Genomic DNA, 22,244 nt, shown 5'->3' with positions numbered 1-22,244 from the left:
TCCTCCATGCTATACTACCACACCCACAATATATTATTTAAGATAACAGAAATCTAATATGTGGGAGAAATTCAAGTCATGGCACATTTTAAGGCAAATCTGTCTGACCTGCACTTTCTGAAACAGTACACAAGCCAACACACAACCACCCTCTGAAATTTGCTGTCCTCTCAATTTTGCAATGCTGTTCTTCAGGCAAGTAATGTGTACAGGAATCAGCACACTACAGTAAAATGTGGATGAAAATGCATACGTTAGTGAGAAAAGCATGCAAAAGTCCATTACATTAGGGTACACTGCTTTGCAGAAATGTGTGTATCGAGCAAAATTACGTACAAAATGGGTACATTAGAAGAAATTTCTGTTGAAATGCGGATGAATTGTCGTGTGGACATACTTGTGTGGAAATGTTGAGAACGGGATTTAAGGCTGGAAAAACAGCAAACTCCAGTGAACTTTCAAACATTTTAAATAATGTTAATGTGCCCTTCATTGTCAAGGAGACAATCCCAGGTCAGGGTACATTTAAAGTGAAACAACAGCTTCGGGCATCTGGCAAGGAAAGCTAAAATATACACATTTGCCATCATCTTCCATCAAGCAATCAAATCAGGTCCAGGCACTAATAGCTGTCCAGGCACTAATAGCTAGAAAAAAAGCTGGACAAATAACTTCAGCTGGCACAGAAAGCTCATAGGAATTGGTGCAACCCATATCTCAGAAAGGTGGAGATTCGAGGGCTGGGGTGCCACCACTGAAAGTGCCCTGCATAAATGTTTAACACAAGGGTGGGAACCTTCCCAGCCCTTTCCAGGCCACAGTCCTCCCCAGACTTGCTTCTCAACTCCTGTGAGTGCTTTTTGCTTTGCTGGAATGTATCCTCTAATAATGTCTCTTGAAGGCCTATATGGAGAATAAGGAGGCAGGGAGGAAACTAGCCTACTGTACAGGAGTAACAATAACATTTGTTCTGCCCACATTTGACTCTGGCCCCACCCACCACTGGCATGTGGCCCCTGGAGGGTTGCCCAGATGGAAATGTGTTCCTTGGACTGAAAAATATAATATTACCCTGGTTTAGAAGGTAGTATTAGCAGCAGCATGCTAACTGCACCAAACTTCTGTTTGTGATCTGTGCTCTGTACAGATTGTGATTCTCTTCACTTCAATTATGTCACCTTAAACATGTTGCTAACTAAACAGAAAGTTTAGAAGGGCAAAATGATCTTGCCACATCTAAGCAAAACAAGGCCTGGGCTAATGTCATAGCTTGGTGGCAGTGTATGCATGTGTGTGCGCGCACACACACTGGATGAACTGCATTATAGAGCTACAAAGGCTTCTTGCAATATTGGCTTGATTACATTCTTGAGAGAACTGATTGCCTTCTGATTGCATTCTTCCTGATTGCTTTCCTTGCTGTTAATAATCAGGGACATCCTTTCACCTCCTATTCAAAGGAAACAGTGGGAAACCTGTGACCGTGCAGATTTTCTTTACTCCTCCCAACTTCACTGACTACTGGAAATGCTGGGAGCTGAAATCCAGCAGCATCTAAGGTGCCACAGGGAGTGCCTACTTTGCCTTGCAATTCTGGGTGTCCGGGGCTGTGGATGCCATGCAGCATGCATGGCCCTAGCAGACCTATGCCAGAGTGCCAGTCTTGTTCTGGAGCCTTTTGTTCAATGATGTAGGCAGCACAATCTTTTAAAATAAAATAAAATGAATATTATAAACATTTATCTTGCCCTCCTCCTCTGAATTCCAGTCCTGGAAATTCCAGTCCAGTCCTGGGAAAAGGCTACTTCTGGAACAACCAGTATATAATTAGAGATTATATTTCACTTGTCCCTCATCAGTACTGTATAGAAGTTATTCAGGCTGTGTTTAACTCACCTCCCCCAACTGAGGCTGGCTACTTATTGTGGAGCAAGTGTGGAAGGAAATGGCTTGGGGATATTTGCAGAAGTCGTGTCTATGTATGTGAAGTATTCAGTCCTTCATCTATTCTCCACCCCCATCCCCACACCCTATACTGCCCACCCACTTGCTGTCTCAGCAAACATAATTTTGGGAGGGCTCTTACGTTGTGGGAGCTGTAGTCTTAAATCCTGCTCAAGTTCTATCTGTCTGCTCCAGTTTTCCCGGGTCTGATCCTACCGGCCAGTACTTACTGTGCAATACCAGTCCAACAATGTCCAAATATAAGTTTTGCAGTATCCAGTGTCTCTTCCTTGCTGTTGATGGGACCTAAGGAGGCTAGAATATAACTGAATCTATCATTCCTTACAATCAGAATGAATTCAATTCAGTCTCTTTCACAATCGCTTTTTAAAAATGATGCTCAGTTGTGTTCATTGTTTCCAATGCCATTGTTGTCCAAGGTAAGGTTTGTACTGAGTGATAACAACACTGACTGTGGAAGCATGGATTTGTTCATGGAGATGAAAAAGTTGACAATAGCTGTAACAAAACCCACTCTCTTTCTGTTCTTTGAACTGCTACTCCTTGGAAAATGAGGTCTCTTATCACTCCTCATTTTTGAAGAGTCACTTTACTTAATCTGTTGAATCCGCCTGTGAAACTGTATTATCCCACTTTGCCAAGCATGGGTACTTGAAGGATGCCAAGGATGCATCAATAATAAAACTGTCCAACCAGCTTGTAATTCTGTTTGGGGCAAAATAACCTCTATATATTTGCCAAGTTCAAAGAGGAAAAGGTAAGCTCGAATTTGTCATTTGGGCCATCTGCATGGAATACCTTTTTGCACTAAAAGGAAGACTGGTTTTATTGCAGTATTATTTTTCATGTACTTATCAACACTTCTGCTCTGAAAAGTAAGACATCCACCTATCCCAAATACAAGGTCACTCCCTTTAGTAGCAAAGTCCATTGTGAAGTGCCAATAAAATTACATGCAAAGTGGAGCCACCCAAAAACAAAGAGGAAATATCAGCATAAAAACAGCATAAATATGTTTTGTTTTTGTTTTTGCAGGGGTGGGGAACAGATACAGAACTGACTCTATGCAGGGCAGAGCCTCTCACCTATCAATCACAAGACATCCTATGATGTCAGGTGTCAGAATTCAAAAGAAGAATTGGGAGTATACGCAACACATTCCTGATTCCGCCTTTGCTGCCCTGGACTGAATTCAGGCTACAGCTGACAATATTCCTGCTGAAAGCAGATCTTGCTTTCAGCAAATTCAGCTCTGATTGCAAGCCTTGGCTCCACCCTTTCTGGGAGCTCTGATCAGGAACTCCCAAGTGGATGTGATGCAAGTGGGTTTTGAAATCTGTGCTGAATTTAAATCAATCCTAATCCTTGCACCACGTGTTCCCCTCCTGTGCCCTAGATCGTGAAGCCGACTTGAAAGCAAAAGGCCCAGAAAACTCTTTCCAGTTAATCTTTCCAGAAATTCCCCAAGGGTGTTGCCACACCAAGCTAAGCTCTATCCTTCCATCCTGTAACTCAAGTTGGTGTACTTAGATTTTTCCCAATGTCCTGTGAAGTAACATAGGGTGATAGAGAATGACTGAATGAACAGAGATATGAACTGTAGTCCAAGACCAACTATCTACTGACTACATTATAGTTGCTTGCATACCTCTCTGATCACAGTAGCAATTTGGGTTCAGTGAGGCAGAGAGAGAGAGAGAGAGAGAGAGAGAGAGAGAGAGAGAGAGAGAGAGAGAGAGACTTTCCTAAGGCCAACCACTGAACATCTTGTCTGAACTGGGATTTGAATCCTGCTCTGCGCATGTCCGCCCAAGCCATCAGATTTTGACCTCTGCCTCTTCTGAAAATGCAAAATGCATTTTGAAAGCAGCAATGACTCCTTCTCTGTGCAATCAAATACTCATTGTTCAGTTTCCCTCCCTGTTTCTGGTGTGCGCATTACTCAGCAGTGCACCAGACATCTCTTTTGTTATGTGTCAATTAACTGAGCTCGATAAATACTGATTATGCATAATTTACATTGAGAAATCTTTTTCTTTTCCTGTGAATGTGTTTGGTTTTTGGTTTTTTGGTTTTGAATTGTCCTGTGTTATTATGTTGAAGAAGAAGAAGGGCCCTTTTGAGGGCTAAAATTGATACAGCATCTGGATCATCCCCCCTGCACCTTTGGAAAGACTCATGGGTCAATTCCCACAAAAGACTGAACCTTTGTCCTCCACTAGGGATAGACATGCAATCACAAATATTGCTTCTTGTGTCTTTTTTCCCTCCACCCCCTTTTTTTCTTTTTTCTTTTTTTTTTGCTTTCTGGTCTTTTCTGGACTAAATGTGTGAGGGGGTTATTTTTGATATACATTGTTAGAGCCTGCAGATTTGACAGATTTCTTCCGATTCTAGTGCAGAGCTGGGGAACCCGTTGCCCTCTTGATGTTGCTGGACTACAGGTCCCTTCACCCCTGATTGTTAGTCATGCCGGCTGTGGGCGATGGGAGCTGAGAGTCCAAGGTTACATCAAACACCATACATGTGCACATTTATACCACAGTTATTGTTTTCCCTCAAAGAATCCTGAGGACTGTAGTTTAGCCCAGTGGCGTAGCGTGGGTTGTCAGCACCCGGGGCAAGGCAAGTAATTTGTGCCCCCTAACCCATGGATTTGCGCCCCCTAACCCTAACCCCCAGATGTTGCGCCCGGTGCATCCATATAATTATCAGCATCCATAACATCCCAGGATTCTTTGCGGACCCAACAGCATCAGAAAAGCCACAGGTTCTCTCCTCCCACCCTGCTCTCATAGATGCTTAGTGTGGAAGAACAATATTACAAAATTATTATAGCTGGCAGTATCTGTTGGAAAAATAACCATGGATTGTAAGAGCTGGTCAGCTGACCAACAGAAATTAATTGCCCTAAGTTAACCATGTCAATTGATTTCAGTGGGTCTACTCTGGGTAGGACTAGCTTTGACTACAACTCCTAGATTACTGGTCCTTCTCCTTGTTCAATGACTTCATGATGAAATAACACACTTTTTTTCTTTCATAAAGAGGTCTTAATTTCTGTTCATCAGCAAAGAAGCCATTAAGCAAGGTTGCATTTCATAAACTAGAGCCCAACAGCTGCTTTGGAGCTGTGAAGTTAAATGATAGCTCCCTCTGGAAATGGCCCCTTGCAATAGATATTCCAGAATTGATCCATGAATGCGACACACAGCATTCTTCTAAGTATTCTTTTAATGGATATAAGCCTACAGTTGTATATTAGTCTAGCAGGTGCCTTACACTGCCAATTGATTTTATTTTCTTTCTCATTTTTTCCTTCCCTTATGCTATAAAATTCTTGTTTAACTGTTTGCTTATTATTTAAAGTATTGATCCAGCATATGGTGTACAATGCAGTTGGGGCAACAACAAAAATAATAAAACATCCAAGAGGGAGGGAAACAAGCAATAGGCAGCATTTGACCTGTCAGAAATTTTGTCTGGCCTAGTGGAACAAAACTAGGAGAATTTCAGCTCCCCCCCCCCCTTTCCATTTGAGAAAAACAAACGAACGAATGAATAGTATAAAACTCTCAGAACACTTTTTTTTCTGAGATAATTTCTGTGACTTCCCTTTTACGCACTCATACCCACACACACACCCAGAAAAAGAAAGGCGCTTTGTACAACTGTCCCTGAGGCCTTTTCTTAAATATACATTTAAAACAGTTAAATGTTTCCCAGCTCTACTTGAAGATGTTGGGGATTGAACCTTGGACCCTCTGCTTGCAAGGCAGATTCTCTGCCATTGGGCTATGGCCCTTCCCCCAAACCCACCACAATATCCACCCAATGGTGACCAGACACTGAAATCTGCTGCTGCCAGGCTCCAGTTTGGGCTGACACTCGTCTTCAACATATTGAGCTAGCTTTGTGTGTTAGGGAAGACATTAACCTGCATACTGTCCTCTCTCCTTAAAAAACAAAACAAAATTTAAAAACACACACCAATTGCCCGGTTGTCCTCCTTTTTAAGACCTTGGGAATTAATGAAACCTGCTTGCTGGCTTGACAGCAAGGAAGTTTTACTTGAACGGAATGGAAAATTAGGTGTAGCTGTGCAACCCCTGGCTCCAGCTTTCTGCCACAATCTGGCCTAGCTGCAACGGAGCTATTAAAACCCTAATCAGCTTGCCTGCTTACCTGAAATTTGGCCGAGTTCCTAATTGCAAGCCCTTCTAATTACCACAATACCCAGCAAAATAACAAGGATAACTCTCAGTGGTTAGCATTTAAGCATAAATTCCTGAAATAAAAACTTTAGTTCGTGTTGCAACATCCCACAAAAAACTACTATTAATAGCATGGTGGGTTCTTGTATCTTCTGTTGCTTTTTAATCCACCGTGATCCTTAAACCTCCATTTTAGATTTTGGCAAAACTCCCACGGGCAGTGGAGGCCAGTTTATTAGGCTGTAGCTCAAGGTCCAGGTTCAAGCCCCATCATCTCCAGGTAGGGCTGGGAATGCCCCTCCTCTGAAATTCTGGAGAGACACTGCCAATCACTGTAGACAACACTGAGCTAGATGGAGCAATGGTCTGATTCAGGATAAGACAGCATCTTTTGTTCTAACACAACCTCACCTGCTCTGCTTTTTTACTTACAGACAGTCAAGAGGGTCACATTGCCTGTCAGCTTCCTCTTTCTCAGTCTCAGTGTCAGCCTTGTAAAATTCACCATGGAGAAGGATGGAGACAAATGTAGAATGAGTTGACCCTACCTGTCATGGCTTCTGGTACCACCTACTGGTGGCGTCTTTGCCTTTCACCCAATGGGCACTAGCCGCTGCTAGACACAAATTGCCCTCATATCCAGTGAAGACAAATTGTTAAATATTCCTTTGACAAGGAATGTCCTGCTAAAATGCTGAACTCTGCATGGTTGTTTTTTTTAAGAATAGAATAAGTAATGTGGGCTGTTGCTTTTGTTTTGTTTTTTGAAAAAACCAAAGAGAATAGGTTTGTGAGCTCAAGGCAAAAATGATGCTTCCCTTATTTTTATATTAAATCTGACAGTAAGCTAGAGCAAAGGTGATTTTCTGCATGTTTTCACATATTGAAAATAACACTCTGCAAATAGAAAACTTAGCAAGTTAAGGAAAAGGATTCTCTCTCCAGCCCCACCCCCCTCAGCATGTCCATATTCCATTTACTGGTTAATATGGGGAAATAATCAGACATATGGTAGGTACCTCACCTTGGTCTGGGCTATAAACTTGACATATTAACCAGTAAATGGAATAGAAGAAGTAAGCCCCTTTGTGTTCAGTGGACTTGCTTTCACATAAATGTATTGGTGCTTCCATATGAGGTTTAGTTTAAGAACACAATAAAAAAAATCTCTTGTTCTCACCATGGCTAACCTGATGCTTATGAGAAGCAAACAAGTAGGATGTGAGTGCAAGAACACTCTCCCCACTTGTGATTCTCGCAGCTGGAGGTAAAACATGGCTACTGAAGCTAATAGCCTCCTTGAACAGGTAATTGCAAATAAGTCATTGAGATATTGCAGGTACATTGTTGACCACAGAGGTTTGTTTGTTTGTGTACTTACATTCTCCAGAGGAAAGATAAATCCAGACTAAACAGAGAAAGCAATATGGGCAGGCATTCTGATTCCAATGAAGTTGTATGGATGCTGCAAAAAAACCCCCACCAACTATCATCAAAAAAGCTTCCCCAATAAAAACTTGCCTGGCAGTGTCCTATAGAGGATTGCTGCTTTCATGCTCGTTTTTCAGTTGCTATGAATGATCTAAGGCAGTGGTCCTATCCCCACATATATGGGAGTAAGCCCCATGGTTCCTGTTTGTGAAACTTGATTGAGCACAGTGATACTTATCTCTGACTAAACATGCAAGGAAATGCTCTGCATTGATGCATGTGTGATGTTCAAAGGTGTGGGCCAGAGTATTAAAAATCCAGGCATGACTCTACAGACAATTAAAATATATTGAGGAGTTCTGCCTGTGACCTGTCTTGAACTGGCAGGGAATCGCTTGTTGTCATGGTATGAGTTCAAGAAAATGCAGCTTCTCACTTTCAGAATGACCAACCAATTAGCAAAGAGTGACCAAAGAGTCCAGCTGGTCATTAGAACAACTTGAAACTAACAGTTTGAACCTGAGTTTGCTCATTTCCTCCCTTACCTCCCACCCAAAGCATCTCCTTTTTGTGTCATGTATTTTTGAAATTGTAAGTGCTCTCTCACACACGCCCTCTCACTCTCTCTCTTTAGTGATTTGGGATCTGCTCTGGGAACGTTTCCTGTCTGAAGTGTGGGATAATTTATTGTTTTAATGAATACCTTTTCTGTTTCCAACCTCTGTTTCATGAATGTCTAGCCATGTTGTTGTTGGTTCATCTATGCAGCTTTTAATTTCCAGAAGGAGAGATGCCGAAATGATCTGCCTGGAAACTTTATCAGAAAAAAACCCCACCACTCTCTTCCAATCCCTCATATCTGTGACTTTATACTTACTTGGGTCCATGTAGGTCAGCAGTAGGCAACCTAAGGCCCGTGGGCTGGATGCGGCCCAATTGCCTTCTCAATCCGGCCCACGGACGGTCCGGGAATCAGCGTATTTTTACATGAGTAGAATGTGTCCTTTTATTTAAAATGCATCTCTGGGTTATTTGTGGGGCCTGCCTGGTGTTTTTACATGAGTAGAATGTGTGCTATTATTTAAAATGCATCTCTGGGTTATTTGTGGGGCATAGGAATTCATTCATTTTTATTTTTCCCTCAAAATATAGTCTGGCCCACCACATGGTCTGAGAGACGGTGGACCAGCCCACAGTTGAAAAAGGTTGCTGACCACTGATCTATGATAATAATAAATAATAATAATAATAATAATAATAATAATAATAATAATAATAATTTATTATTTGTACCCCGCCCATCTGGCCGGGCTTCCAAAGGCACTCTGGGCGGCTTCCATAGAAACCAAAAATACACTAAAATATCACACATTAAAAACTTCCCTGAACAGGGCTGCCTTAAGATGTCTTATGAATGTCAGGTAGTTATTTATCGCTTTGACATCTGATGGGAGGGCGTTCCACAGGGCAGGCGCCACTACCAAGAAGGCCCTCTGCCTGGTTCCCTGTAGCTTTGCTTCTCGCAATGAGGGAACGGCCAGAAGGCCCTTGGCGCTGGACCTCAGCGTCCGGGCAGAACGATGGGGGTGGAGATGCTCCTTCAGGTATACTGGGCTGAGGTCATTTAGGGCTTTAAAGGTCAACACCAACACTTTGAATTGTGCTCGGAAAAGTACTGGGAGCCAGTGTAGGTCTTTCGAGACCGGTGTTATGTGGTCTCGGCGGCCGCCCCCAGTTACCAGTCTAGCTGCCGCATTCTGGATTAGTTGTAGTTTCCGAGTCACCTTCAAAGGTAGCCCCACGTAGAGCGCATTGCAGTAGTCCAAGCGGGAGATAACTAGAGCATGCACCACTCTGGCGAGACAGTCCACGGGCAGGTAGGGTCTCAGCCTGCGTACCAGGTAGAGTTGGTAGACAGCTGCCCCGGATACAGAATTGACCTGCACCTCCATGGACAGTTGTGAGTCCAAAATGACTCCCAGGCTACGCACCTGGTCCTTCAGGGGCACAGTTACCCTATTCAGGACCAGGGAGTCCTCCACACCAGCCCGCCCCCTGTCCCCCAAAAACAGTACTTCTGTCTTGTCAAGATTCAACTTCAATCCATTAGCCGCCATCCATCCTCCAACCGCCTCCAGGCACTCACACAGGACCTTCACCGCCTTTACTGGTTCTGATTTGCAAGAGAGGTAGAGCTGGGTATCATCTGCATATTGATGGACACCCAGTCCAAACCTCCTGATTATCTCTCCCAGCGGCTTCATGTAAATGTTAAAAAGCATGGGGGACAGGACAGAACCCTGAGGCACCCCACAAGTGAGAGCCCAGGGGTCTGAACACTCATCCCCCCCACCACTTTCTGAACACATCCCAGGAGGAAGGAGCGAAACCACTGTATAACAGTGCCCCCAGCCCCTCTAGACGGTCCAGAAGGATGTTATGGTCGATTGTATCAAAGGCTGCTGAGAGATCCAGCAGAACTAGGAAACAACTCTCACCTTTGTCCCTAGCTCACCGGAGATCATCAACCACCGCGACCAAGGCAGTTTCAGTCCCATGATGAGGCCTGAATCCTGATTGGAAGGGATCCTAATGGTCCGCATCCTCCAGGCGTGCCTGGAGTTGTTCAGCAACCACGCGCTCAATCACCTTGCCCAAGAATGGAAGATTTGAGATTGGGCGATAGTTGGCCATACTGGCCGGGTCTAAAGATGTTTTTTTAAGAAGCGGTTTAATGACTGCCTCTTTCAGCGGATCTGGGAATGTTCCCTCACAGAGGGAAGCATTCACCACCCCAGAGCCCATTGCCCAGCCCTTTCCGGCTTGCTTTTATTAGCCAGGATGGGCAAGGATCAAGGAGACAGGTGGTTGGTTTCACACGCCCAAGCAGCCTGTCCACATCCTCGGGGGTAACGGATTGAAATTGATTCCATACAACTTGACCAGACAGAGCTCTAGCACTCTCCCGCCCCAGCCCTGCTCCCACGGTGGTGTCTAGCTCCTTCCGAATATGAGTGATTTTATCTGCAAAAAACTTTGCAAAATCGTTGCAGGAGATCTTGGGGTCTTTACAAGGCCCCGGTGGTAAAGGTGGTTCCATTAAATTGTGAACCACCTGAAAGAGTCTCCTGCTACTATTTTCTGCAGATGCAATAGAGGCGGTGAAGAAAGTCTTCTTCGCAGTCGCTATCGCCACTTGGTAGGCTCGACGTTGAGCTCTAACCTGTGTCCGGTCAGATTCGGAGTGAGTTTTCTGCCACCAACACTCTAGCCGTCTCAGCGATTGTTTCATCGCCCTCAGCTCCGAAGAAAACCACGGGGCTGTCCGGGCTTGATGCAATCGGAGAGGGCGCTTTGGAGCCAAACAGTCAATAGCCCTGGTTAACTCCACATTCCAGCGGGCCACCAGGGAATCAGCTGAAAGGCCATCAACATGGGATAAAGCATGCCCTACCACTCTCTGGAAACCATTTGGATCGATTAAGTGGCGGGGGCGGACCATCCAAATTGGTCCCACCTCCCTGTAGAGGGGAAGGGTCACGGAGAAGTCCAGTTGCACCAGGAAGTGATCTGACCATGGCATTTCTTTTGTTTCACTTTTACTTAGTGGCAGATCACCCACGTCACTAGAGGTGAACACCAGGTCTAAGGCATGTATGTCCATGACTATGAGTTGGGCCAAACTTATTCAGGGACAGCCCCATGGAGGCCATGCTTTCCATGAAGTCCCGAGCAGCCCCTTGTAAGGTCGTGTCAGCATGGATGTTAAAATCCCCTAGGACAACCAAACTAGGTGTCTCCAGGAGAAAATCCACCACGACCTGAAGCAGCTCGAACAGGGAATCCTTGGTGCAGCGGGGAGGTCGGTACACCAATAGGAATCCTGTACTGCCCCTATTGCCCAACTTCCAGAACATGCACTCAGAGAACTGGGTCTTCCCAGCAGGACGCCCTGGTGCAAGCTAGTGACTTCCTAAAAATCACTGCAACCCCCCCTCCCCGCCCACATGACCTGGGTTGCTGTGCGTAAGAGAAACCTGGTGGACAAGCAGCGGCAAGGACAGGCCCATCTGCTTCCTCCAACCAGGTCTCTGTCACACATGCCAGGTCAAATCCTCCATCCACAATCAGGTCGTGGATGGCAGTGGTTTTATTCATCATTGACCTGGCATTACAGAGCAACACCTTCAGGTCATGTGGGTTTCCCCTGTTGATTCCAGTATCCATCTGGTCAAGGCCAGACCCGGAGGCAGGGATAGTCTTCAAACAACGACTAAACCTGCCTCCTCAGTAATGACATGGTCTGGTCTTAGCGTAACTCCGCCTCCTGCCCATGATCACCGAGATCGGATGTCCCAGTGCTCCCCCCCCCCGTGCAACTTGCCCCAGCCATCGTGTTGGCTGGGGCCCCACTCCCAGGCAGCCCTGATCCCGCCCCTTAAAAACAATACACAAACTATACAAAACCAATAAAACAACAACAACAAAAAAGGAACAGAACAATTATACTAAAATTAATCCCCAGCCAAATATCCATCCCACCCACCCACCCCCAACAAAGGAAAAAGGGGGGAGGGAGAAATAAAAATTTAAATTGCCACCGACTGCTTGAGGACATTTTAAAGCACTTTTTAGCAGCAGCTCTCCAGGATCATGGGGGATGTCTCCAGCCCTACTAGGAGATGCTTGGGTTTGAACCCAGGACCTGCAAGCCAGACTAGTGTTCTAGCACTGAGCCACAGCCCTTTGAAGCTGTTGAAGCCTTGTCTTGTCTGTTCTCTATGTGTTTCAGGATTAAGATCTGACAACAGGCTGAAGTTTCTGAGCCCTAGCCTAAATTAAGACTTGCAGTACTTTCTGCTCAAGCAGAAGCAGCTGTCCAAGGGGCTAGAGGTCTTTTTTAAAAAAAATTAAAATGTTTTAGCTGGAGATGCCAAAGACTGAACAGGGAGCTTCTACATGCAAAGCATGCACTCTACCCCTGAGCAATGTCCCTTGACCATCAATTATCAGGCTGCATTCAAGCTAAAACAATAGACAAGCTATCAGACCTTAAGGAATGTTATTAAATGGCTGTAGCGTTTATATAGAAACTCCAACACTGCCTGTTCTGAGGTTATTTTAAAATGCTGCAGCCTTTCCATTTTGATGATGCCCAAACATCTATTAATACCACAGCTAATTATATAATTAATTATAGTTAAAGTATTTCCCTAATTTTAAGGGGGGGGAGTGCCCCAAGTACCTGGAATATCCTAAGTCAGTGGATCCCATCAAAAAAATTTCCTATGAAATGCTTGGAAATTGCTGAAGGTGTTCACAAAGCACCTAATGATTTTGCTCCCTGTTGTTTCAGAATTGCAGTGGTCTTTTTAAGCTCTCCTCCCCCCTCTTTCTTACTGCTTCCTCCATTCCCATGTATTGAATCTCCACTCCTTTCAAGTGCCTTGACAGCCTCTTTTAGCAGCTTGGGACTTTTGTCTTCTGAGGATGAGAAGGCAGAGCCTCTTCTCACCCTCCACTACCTCCACAGACCACCTGAAGCTCACCAGTGGTCTATAGACCCACACTTTGGGAACCCCTGACTTAAGTGAGCAAAATGAAGATACTGCTTTTAAAAGGAGTGAGGTGTCCCTGAGTTATTTAAACCAGAGAGGATCTAGCAGAGGGAGGGAGTTTGGAGGGCTTTTGTTCAAATCTGGCAGGTTGCAGACTAAAGTGCCAATTTCATGCTTGAGTTTCTCTCTCCCCCCCCCCGCCCAAAAAAAAAAAAAAAACAACCCTTCTGCATAATGTTTAGCTTCCCAGGCAATCTGCTCAAATAAAGGCTGCATCATGGCTCAACGTCTACACAAATTTTGGCTTTGTGAACTGAGCTCAGAAATGAAGCAGCAAACAAATACTGGGTCGCAAATGTAAGCACGTCTCTTTTTGTCCTGCACTTTATTGAAAATAGCTCTTGCTATTCTGTCGCAATCCCCACCCCCAGAAGCAGCATAGAATGAGGATTTCAAAAGCATCTCCCCCTCCAAAGAACCCAGACAAATGGAACAGCAATGTGTGGAGTCTTCTCAATTATGCAGCTATTAGTATTTCAGGGAGGGGGAACCTGATGCCTTGTTGGACTTCAGCTCCCATCATCCTTGACCATTGGCCATGCTGGCTAGGGCTGCTGGGAGTTGGAGTCCCGTAATATCTAGTGGGCTGTAGGTTTCCCACCCATGTCATTTTGCCTCCTTCTGTCTTACATAATGCCATTTCTAGGAATGGCGGAGTTGCCAACATACTGAAAAAAGTCTTCCCTGAATCCACATTTGATGCTCCATTGCTCTGCCACCCTTTTCTTAACCTTTCAGTTTTGAATAAGAAGGATGCTTGTAAAATGCCCCCCTCCTAGAGAAGAAAACAAGAACAAAAACAGAACTGCAGCAGCAGCAGCATACTCTTGCACCCAACAGAGGCTAGTCCATTAGGGTGAATGGGGCACTGACCAACCATACTCAACTTGTTCTCACCCATCTCCCTGCTTTCTTTCTGACAAGTTCAAGGACTGTCAGCTTTCCACCTCCTTAGTCTCAGTGTCGTCGCTACAGAACTCATAAGGGAGGAGGATGGAGATGAAAAATTAGTCAGCTCAGCCTGCCAATGGCTCTACGTCCACCATTACATCCACCACTGTTTCCATCTGATGTCCAAAGAGCAAATGGTAGCAGCAAATGAATCTCTCTCTCTCTCTCTCTCTCTCTCTCTCTCTCTCTCTCTCTCTCTCTCTCTGGTATTCCACAGATAATGTTCTATCTCTGGTCATCACATACCTATGCTCTTCAGGCTCTTGCACACTGGTAGAACACATAGCTTGCCATGGGGCATGATGCAGTCATAATTGCTGATCACTTACAATAGGTCAGTGGGATTCATTCCTGCATAGATGTATACAGGAGTGGAGACTTGCTGTGTCTTCCATGTTGAGATGTAGACTGTAAGTCCCTCAGGACTTTGGCCACACCTTCATGACCTCTTTGCCCTGCTGCCACATAGCCACTACCCCTTTAGATCCAAAGATCACTGCTTTGCATTCAGAAGGTGCTAGGTTCCATCACTGGTTTCTGAGGTTAAAAGGAGCAGATAATGATAGGTTTAGTGCTCCTTGAGGGTTCTGCATTGCGGTGTAGAATTCAGTTCCATCTACTTTGCAAGTCCATTTCTGCAAATGGCTAACCACAGCATAGAAACGAGGGACAGAAAAATATCCATGTTAGATAACCAGCATGCAGGTCATTAGAGAGTCGCTCTGTGTTTTGCTTCATGCAAGTGGAACTAAAGCATGCAAAATCGATGGGATCTGCAGGTACACTAGGGTTAAACAGTGGGATCAAATGCTGCCATGGTTATCCTACCCTAAAAATAGCCTTGTAAATGTGATGTCTTCAGTTTGTGCTGGGATGTTTTTAGAATTCCACCAGATTCAGACAGACAGAGAAGCCCACAAAGCCCATTGTTATAGTGCAGTTCTCCAGCCAGGCAATTTGTACCCCAAAAATGCCCATACTAGGGTAAAGCATGCATGAAAATGCATATGAATTAGGGAAACCTACTTTGCAAAAAAAGAGTATATTAGGCAAAAGTGTTGCAAAAATATATATATTAGGAGAAATTCATATTGACATGCTGATAAATTTTCATAAGGATTTCAGAAACTGATGTTAAAATATGGAAACCTAAATTTAAAACTTGAGAAGCTGAGTGAAGTCAAAACTGACAGATTCACACATTCCTAGGCTCAGCCTATCTGGACCTATTCCTACTTCTTCCCGTGTCATCCTTAGCAAATATTCCTCTCTGTTCCAGTACAAGCAACTGCAGCACAGAGGAGAGAGATCTTCTGTGCATTCTAAATAATGTACTGTCCTTCACTGCACTGTCAAAAGGACAATCCACTCTGCTGAGAAATTCCCTGTACTGGAAAGACTAAAATAAAATAAAAATGATTAGTGTCCTTAAAAAAAATAATCCTCTGAAATAAATATTACAGTGTTAAGTGAATAAAAATGGAAAGCATTTCTAAGGAGCAATAATTATTAAGGAGATGAGCCTGTTGAGGACAGAATTTATTTAAAGAATATTTTATTGCTGTTTGCTCCATCACGACTTACCAAAACTGCTTATTTAATAACCTGTTTATGAGCTTCCCGTTCTGACCACATGTCAAATGGAGATGAAAAATGCATTGATGCTGTTGGGCAGCGGGGAGAGGGGAGGGAGGGTTTTACCTGAATTACATGGAAGCAGTAGGGAAGGGCAGCAGACAGAGAGTTGCTCCACATTTTTCTTCATGCAAACAGCACTAAAGCATATGTAGAATTGATGGGAATTTTGTGTACAGTGCAAGGGAGAGATCAAATACCACAATGGTTATTCTGCCTTAAAAATAGCCTTGTAAATATGCCGTCTTTAGTACCTGCTGGCTTTTCCCCATGTTCTTCACATTCTAAACTTAAAAGTCCATTTGCTTTTTATTTGCATGCATGCATTCTGATCAGCATCTAAGTAAGCCAGATGTGTTCCCTGCAGCAATCACAGTCTTCTATTTATACTTTATATTATAAAACAACCATCTGAGAGAATCCTCTTCCTTACAGTTTGGTATGTATGCGTGGTAGATGAGGCCCAAATATTGTTGCCAGATCTAAAGAGGTTTGCAGTGCAATCCCATGCAGGTCTACTTAGAGGTAATTCCTGTTGAGTTAAAAGGGACGTATCCCTAGGTAGGTAAGGTTGTCTGGCTAGTTGAAGTTGGCGGTTCCAAACATTTGAAGGCCACCAGATTCAGGAAGGCTATTGTGTAAGACTGCACCTTAAGGAGAGAAAGGGGCAAGGAACAGGGTAGGCAACTCAGGCAGAAGAACCACTCACCCACAGTGCCTCCATGGTTCAAGCTCAGCTTGCTTTTGCTCAGATCCATGGAGCTACCCAAGAGCTTCTTCCTACTTGGGTCCATTGTTAGAAGCAAGACTTTTACTCTGCTGTGTGCATTCAGAAACACCCTTCGTTGTAGAATTATAAGACCATCAACCATTTCTACAAATAATTTTTGAGTGCTTCAACTGTAAATTCTCAGGACCAAGCCTGGACTCTTGGGCATACATAACATGCATTCTTACCATTAAACTATTGCCATTGGATGACAAAGAGCCATGGGTTGCAATAGTTGCAGATGATAGTGCTTACTCGCCTCCAACACATGAACACTTAAACATTTTCCCCCACTCTATTTGCCCATGTTTATTTGTTTACAGTGTTGAAAAATCCTCTTTCTTTCATGTATACTTTTAGCAAAAGATCTAACAGTTCTCTTCAATCTTGGGGAAGAACCAAATGAAGTATTCTATGTGCTTTTACATCTTCATTTCAGCTACTGAGGCTGCTCTTAACATTTTTATCTTCATTTAAAGTGTGTTCTTTATTTCTTCAGTGTGTCTGGTGGTGATCGACTCTTTGTCCAAATGCACCTGCCCTTTTCTTAATATCCACATGCCCTTTTTGCTTTGTACTCATTCACAGTGTGTAACCACTCCAGAATAAAACCTCTTCTTACCAGTTTTATATTTTTGCATCTGTGTTTCATGAGGATGAGAAAAGATGTGTTTTAGTTTCTCTTTCCTAAGGTATTCTTTTGATTCTATGTCAATGAGCTATTGTGGATAATATTTTTTCCCTTCTAAAATTATTTTAGCAGACTTCAGAGATTCTAAATATTATGATTTGTGGAAATAATGAATGCTCTGGGATCTGGTACTTGGGAATGCAGCATCATATATTTACTGCAAAGGTTGTAGTCTCTATCCCTTGCAATTATTCCTCCATGAATCTTGGGCAGTTAAATATATCATTACTAGGAAATGGTTGGTTTCCAAGTACAATGAAGATTATAGCTGTAAAGGGTGTTTCAGATGGCACAAAACAGATTTTCAAAAACAGATGCATAAAATGAGGTCTTCATAGATATCAAATGCTAAGAGCTCATAAGTTCCAGTTGTCTGTTTTGAAACATAAAATTGTGTTGTTGTTTTTTTGCTTTTTTAAATGTAAAATTAGCAATAGAAGAATTCTAGTGACCCAAGTTTATGAGTCACTCCATTCTAAATCTGGATTTTCTTCTTGGCCTGAAAGCAAAGCAAACAGCAATCATCTTTGCAACTTGCCTTGTTAGTGAAGATGATTGTGACTTGCTTGCTATATAAGCATCACTGAAACTTCTTCATGTTTCTCATGCACTGTCATCCATCCTTGCCCATCCCTGATTTGTAACAGCTTTGTTCTTTTGTCTCTTAGTCTGTTCGCAGTTTTCCAGGGGAGTGTATGCCATCTTTGGATTCTACGACCAGATGTCGATGAACACGCTGACGTCTTTCTGTGGGGCGCTGCACACATCTTTCATCACTCCCAGTTTCCCAACTGATGCTGATGTGCAATTTGTCATTCAAATGCGCCCAGCTCTGAAGGGAGCCATCTTGAGCCTCCTGACTTACTACAACTGGGAGAAGTTCGTGTACCTCTATGACACAGAAAGAGGTAAGACAATCCCTTTGAACTCCCTGCACTTTCCTCTTTCTGCTCCTACGCACAAGGTATTTTATCTAACAGAATTTGTACACTGCTTAATCATCATGATAGCTAAGCAGTTTCTTTCCTGGATCAGAACTAGCGTGGTATTATGTTGTACTAGGATTCATATCCAGGGTTTAAATTCCCACTTGGCCATGAAGCTCACTGGGCAACCTTGGGACAATCATTGGCTCTCAGTCTAACCTACCTCACAGATTTGGGTGGGGATTAAATTAGCCAGGGGAGAACACCATGTGCACCAAGCTGAGCTCCCTGTAGAGAAAAGTGGGGTATAAATGTGATAAAGAATGCAAAGAATAAATAAATAACAGATATGTGTTGATAACAGGCAGCTCCCTAGCCAGATCTGGCCTAGGTTGCATCAGCATGCCAAAGGTTCTAAAGCTAACTCTCAGCTGTCAAAATAAGCCACCTTTGGGGCTGAGTATTCTTAGTCCTCTTCCTTAGTTCTCATTGTGGCTCTGTGATATGGGGAGGTGAAACCTAGATGTTAGTACTTAAGATGCTAAATACAAGAAGCAGTGTAAATTTATTTTTACTAAGAAAATATTAGCGAGGTCCAATAATAATAGCATTTTTAAAAAGCAGTGTGATTGAGCCATGATTGCAACCCATCACAATGTTATGCTAAGTCTGGTTCTCACAAATAGCAAATGAGGTAGTGACACTGTGTCTGGATTATACCACTTCAGGCTGCCTAGCGAAGGGGCAGCTCATTTAACCGAATAATCCCAATTACCAAAAGAGAAAAAGAAATAATCACAGAGAAACCTGTGCAAAGAACCTGGGATGTCAAGAGGGAGAGATGCTAGCTTCCCCTTCTTAGAAATCCAGCTGGAGTTTATATATCTATGCTCTTCCTTATCTCAAACTAATTGCTTTCTGCACACAAAGGATGGGCAGAGCAGTACATTTTGGACCAGAGTCCGTATTACAGGTGCCCATTCAAAAGCCCGTTCCGTCTCATTTCTGCATTATTCAAGGAGGTGGAATTGCTCCCCTATGAGGAAAGGTTACAGTTAGGGTTTTTTAGTTTAGAGAAAGGACAGGTAAGAGGCGACTTGATGGAGGTGTATAGAATTATGCATATCACGAAGAAAGTGGATAGAGACAGGAAATTATTCCTCTCTTGTAATGCTACAACTTGTGGGCAAGCAGTGAAGCTGAATGTTGGAAGATTTAGGAGAGGCAGAAGAAAGTACTTCTTCACACTGATATCACACAAGAGTCAGTGGTGGTCACCAACTTGGATGACTTTAAAAGAGAATTAGATAAATTCGTGGAGCACAAGGTTCCTGGTCACAATGTCTATTTTCCACTTCCACTGTTGGCAGCAGTGGGGAGAGTGCTGTGATGCTCAGGTCTTTCTGGCAGGCTTCCCATGAGCATCTGATTGGCCACTGTAAGAATCTGATGCTGGTCCAGATGAGGCTGTGGTCTGATCCAGCAGGGCTCTTCTCATGTTTTCTTTATGTAATGTATTTGTATGCATGTGGATACACACACAAACACATATATATACACACATACATACGTACAGTTTGTGTACTGTGTGTGTGTGCGCGCGCGCGAGCGCACATCTGTGCATGTGTCTCCATGTGAAAATCCATACTTAAATACATGTTTGAATCCATATGAAATTTCATATTTAAATACATGTTTCCATATGCATTACACATTTCTAAGCATACCTTATCCTAAAATATTCATTTTATATTCAAGTTTATTTTTATATCTAAAAATGTGATTGTTGTATTGTGTGTCTTAACTGCGGGTGCTTATATTTCCATGTATGTGTAACAGGTTTTTATACCTGTAAGCTGTTTAGAAGTCTATTTTGGCTTTCAGTGGTATACACAGTGCTTTTCCCCCCTTAAAAAAATGTTTAGAGGGTATTCTCATTTTCCTACTCATATTGAAATACTTCCCCTCAATGAGGTCAAACTTAGATTCACAAAATGTTTAGGGGTATGTGTACCCCTGCATACCCCCAGAATAAAAGGCACTGGGTATACATAAAATAATAATAAAAAATAAATAAATAATTCTTACACACTTTGGCACAATTTGATTAGGCGAAAATTGCTTCACAAAATTTGGAGAAAACCTGAGTGATTTTTTGATCTATTTATTAGTCCAGGAGCTTGGTTTACTGAAAAGCATGGACCAAACAAAAACAAAAGCTACCCTCTATTCCTACTCTATACTGATTTAGAGTTCTGCTGCCTCTTTATATAAGGCCAAAGTGACAATTTGGGTACCACCATCAAGAAGCAAAGAGTTGAGTTTCGATAGAGTGAAGCTTTTCAGCTTTGGGGTTTCTTGTGGGCTCATAAAGTCTGTGCAAAGCTGATAAAAAAAGCCTTTGGGTGGGGGCTAAAATGACCTGCACATCACTCTTTTATCTTGGGGGGGGTGGTGCTGTATTCTATTCTGCACAGCAGTTTTATCATCCACAAGTCAGTGGTGGTAGGCGTGGCCAGAGGCAAAAGTTGTTGGAGCAATAACAGTAAATTTTACTTTTGCAGAGTAGGCTAGTTTCTACCTGTAGTCACATGCCCCTCTATATCCACCATCCAGGCAAACAAGAGGCAATATCAGAATTTAATGACATATTCCATCCAGGCAAAAAATTTGAGGAGAATGCAAAGCAGGACTGGTGAGAGGTGTGTGGCCTGAGGAGTCACAAGACCACATTTTGCTCCGAGGCCTGAGATTTCCCATCCATGGTATATGGTGGGGAGCAGGGAGGAATAATCCTATCACTTGCTTTGTATGCACTTTTAGTACAGTTTATGTTAAATTTTGGGACGTGGGTGGAGCTGTGGGTTAAACCACAGAGCCTAGGACTTGCCGATCAGAAGGTCATGATTCGAATCCCCACAACGGGATGAGCTCCCATCGCTCGGTCCCTGCTCCTGCCAACCTAGCAGTTCGAAAGCACGTCAAAGTGCAAGTAGATAAATAGGTACCGCTCCAGCAGGAAGGTAAACGGCATTTCCGTGTGCTGCTCTGGTTCGATAGAAGCAGCTTAGTCATGCTGGCCACATGGCTCTTGAGGAACTAAAAGACATCTCAAAGCCAGATTCTCTAAAACAAATTGCTGAGATACACACTCATACAAATATAAAGTTCACTGCAGTGCTTTTTCCCAACCTTTTGCTAAAATGAGGTGCTAGTACTCATATCTTGATAACAATGATTGAGAGAAAGACAAGGGTACAGTATACCACTGGGCACCATCACACACAAAAAAATACTGCTCTTATCTATTCCAAGACAGTATGGCGAGCTCCAAAATTAGTTGCTGCTTGGAAACCGCAGGCTAGGTATTCAAATAGCTTTGACTACCCACAGATTTCAGATAGGGGGAAAAACTGGCTTGGAGCTCCTCCGCTTTTTCTTTTAGCTGGGGAAGAGAACTTGGTCTGATTTTGTAAATATCTATAAAAATATAATTGCCTTACAGTTTCACCAAAAAAAGCGAAGACAGTTTGTGTTTTGGGCAGATACAACCGCAGACAGAACATCTGTTTCATCTTTTTTGTGCTGTTAATGCCCTGTGAGGATATCTTTCCCAGACTAAGAAATTAAAGAAGTGTTGTAATTACTGCCCGAGGTCTTTAAATCCATAAAATGTAATAGAGATGCTTAGGCCCCAATACACACACACACATTCATATGCACAGCTCAGTTGCTAGCAGTTGTTTGGGAAGCGTGCCCTGATTCACTTTGTAATATAGGCCTATCAGCACATCCTCATGCACAGGTGGGTGGCAGTGGACATGGCTCACAGGTAATGCACATGCTTTCTATGCAAGTGGTTCCAGGTTCAATCTCCAGGAAAACATCTGTTAAAAGGTTTAGGTGGTAGGTGATGGGAAAAGCCTATGCCTTAGACTCAGAAGAATCACTGTCACAGTACACAAAACTGGACTAGATATGATATAAGACAACTTCCTATTTTCCTAGTGGTGTGTATTTTAATTGACCTGTAGCTGTAGACCT

The 22,244-nt window shown here is 43.2% G+C and overlaps 1 protein-coding gene across 12 annotated transcripts in view; it reads left to right on the top strand.

Annotated features, from left to right (window-relative positions):
• The window catches only part of GRIA3 (glutamate ionotropic receptor AMPA type subunit 3), a 219,331-nt gene that overhangs the window by 35,368 nt on the left and 161,719 nt on the right, over positions 1 to 22,244 (top strand). For all 12 annotated transcript variants that reach the window (XR_014003986.1, XM_081178988.1, XM_081178989.1 and 9 more), the window contains exon 3: positions 17,943 to 18,182. Coding sequence is in view for 11 of the 12 variants with exons in the window: in XM_081178988.1 (XP_081035114.1) it covers positions 17,943 to 18,182 (240 nt within the window). In the remaining variant the exon portion in view is untranslated. The remainder of the gene's footprint in view (positions 1 to 17,942; positions 18,183 to 22,244) is intronic.

This window comes from Podarcis bocagei (assembly GCF_964188305.1).
Source record: "Podarcis bocagei genome assembly, chromosome: Z".
Lineage (NCBI taxonomy): Eukaryota > Metazoa > Chordata > Lepidosauria > Squamata > Lacertidae > Podarcis > Podarcis bocagei.
Note: the sequence above shows the minus strand (reverse complement) of the source record. Positions and strands in the feature narration are given on the sequence as shown.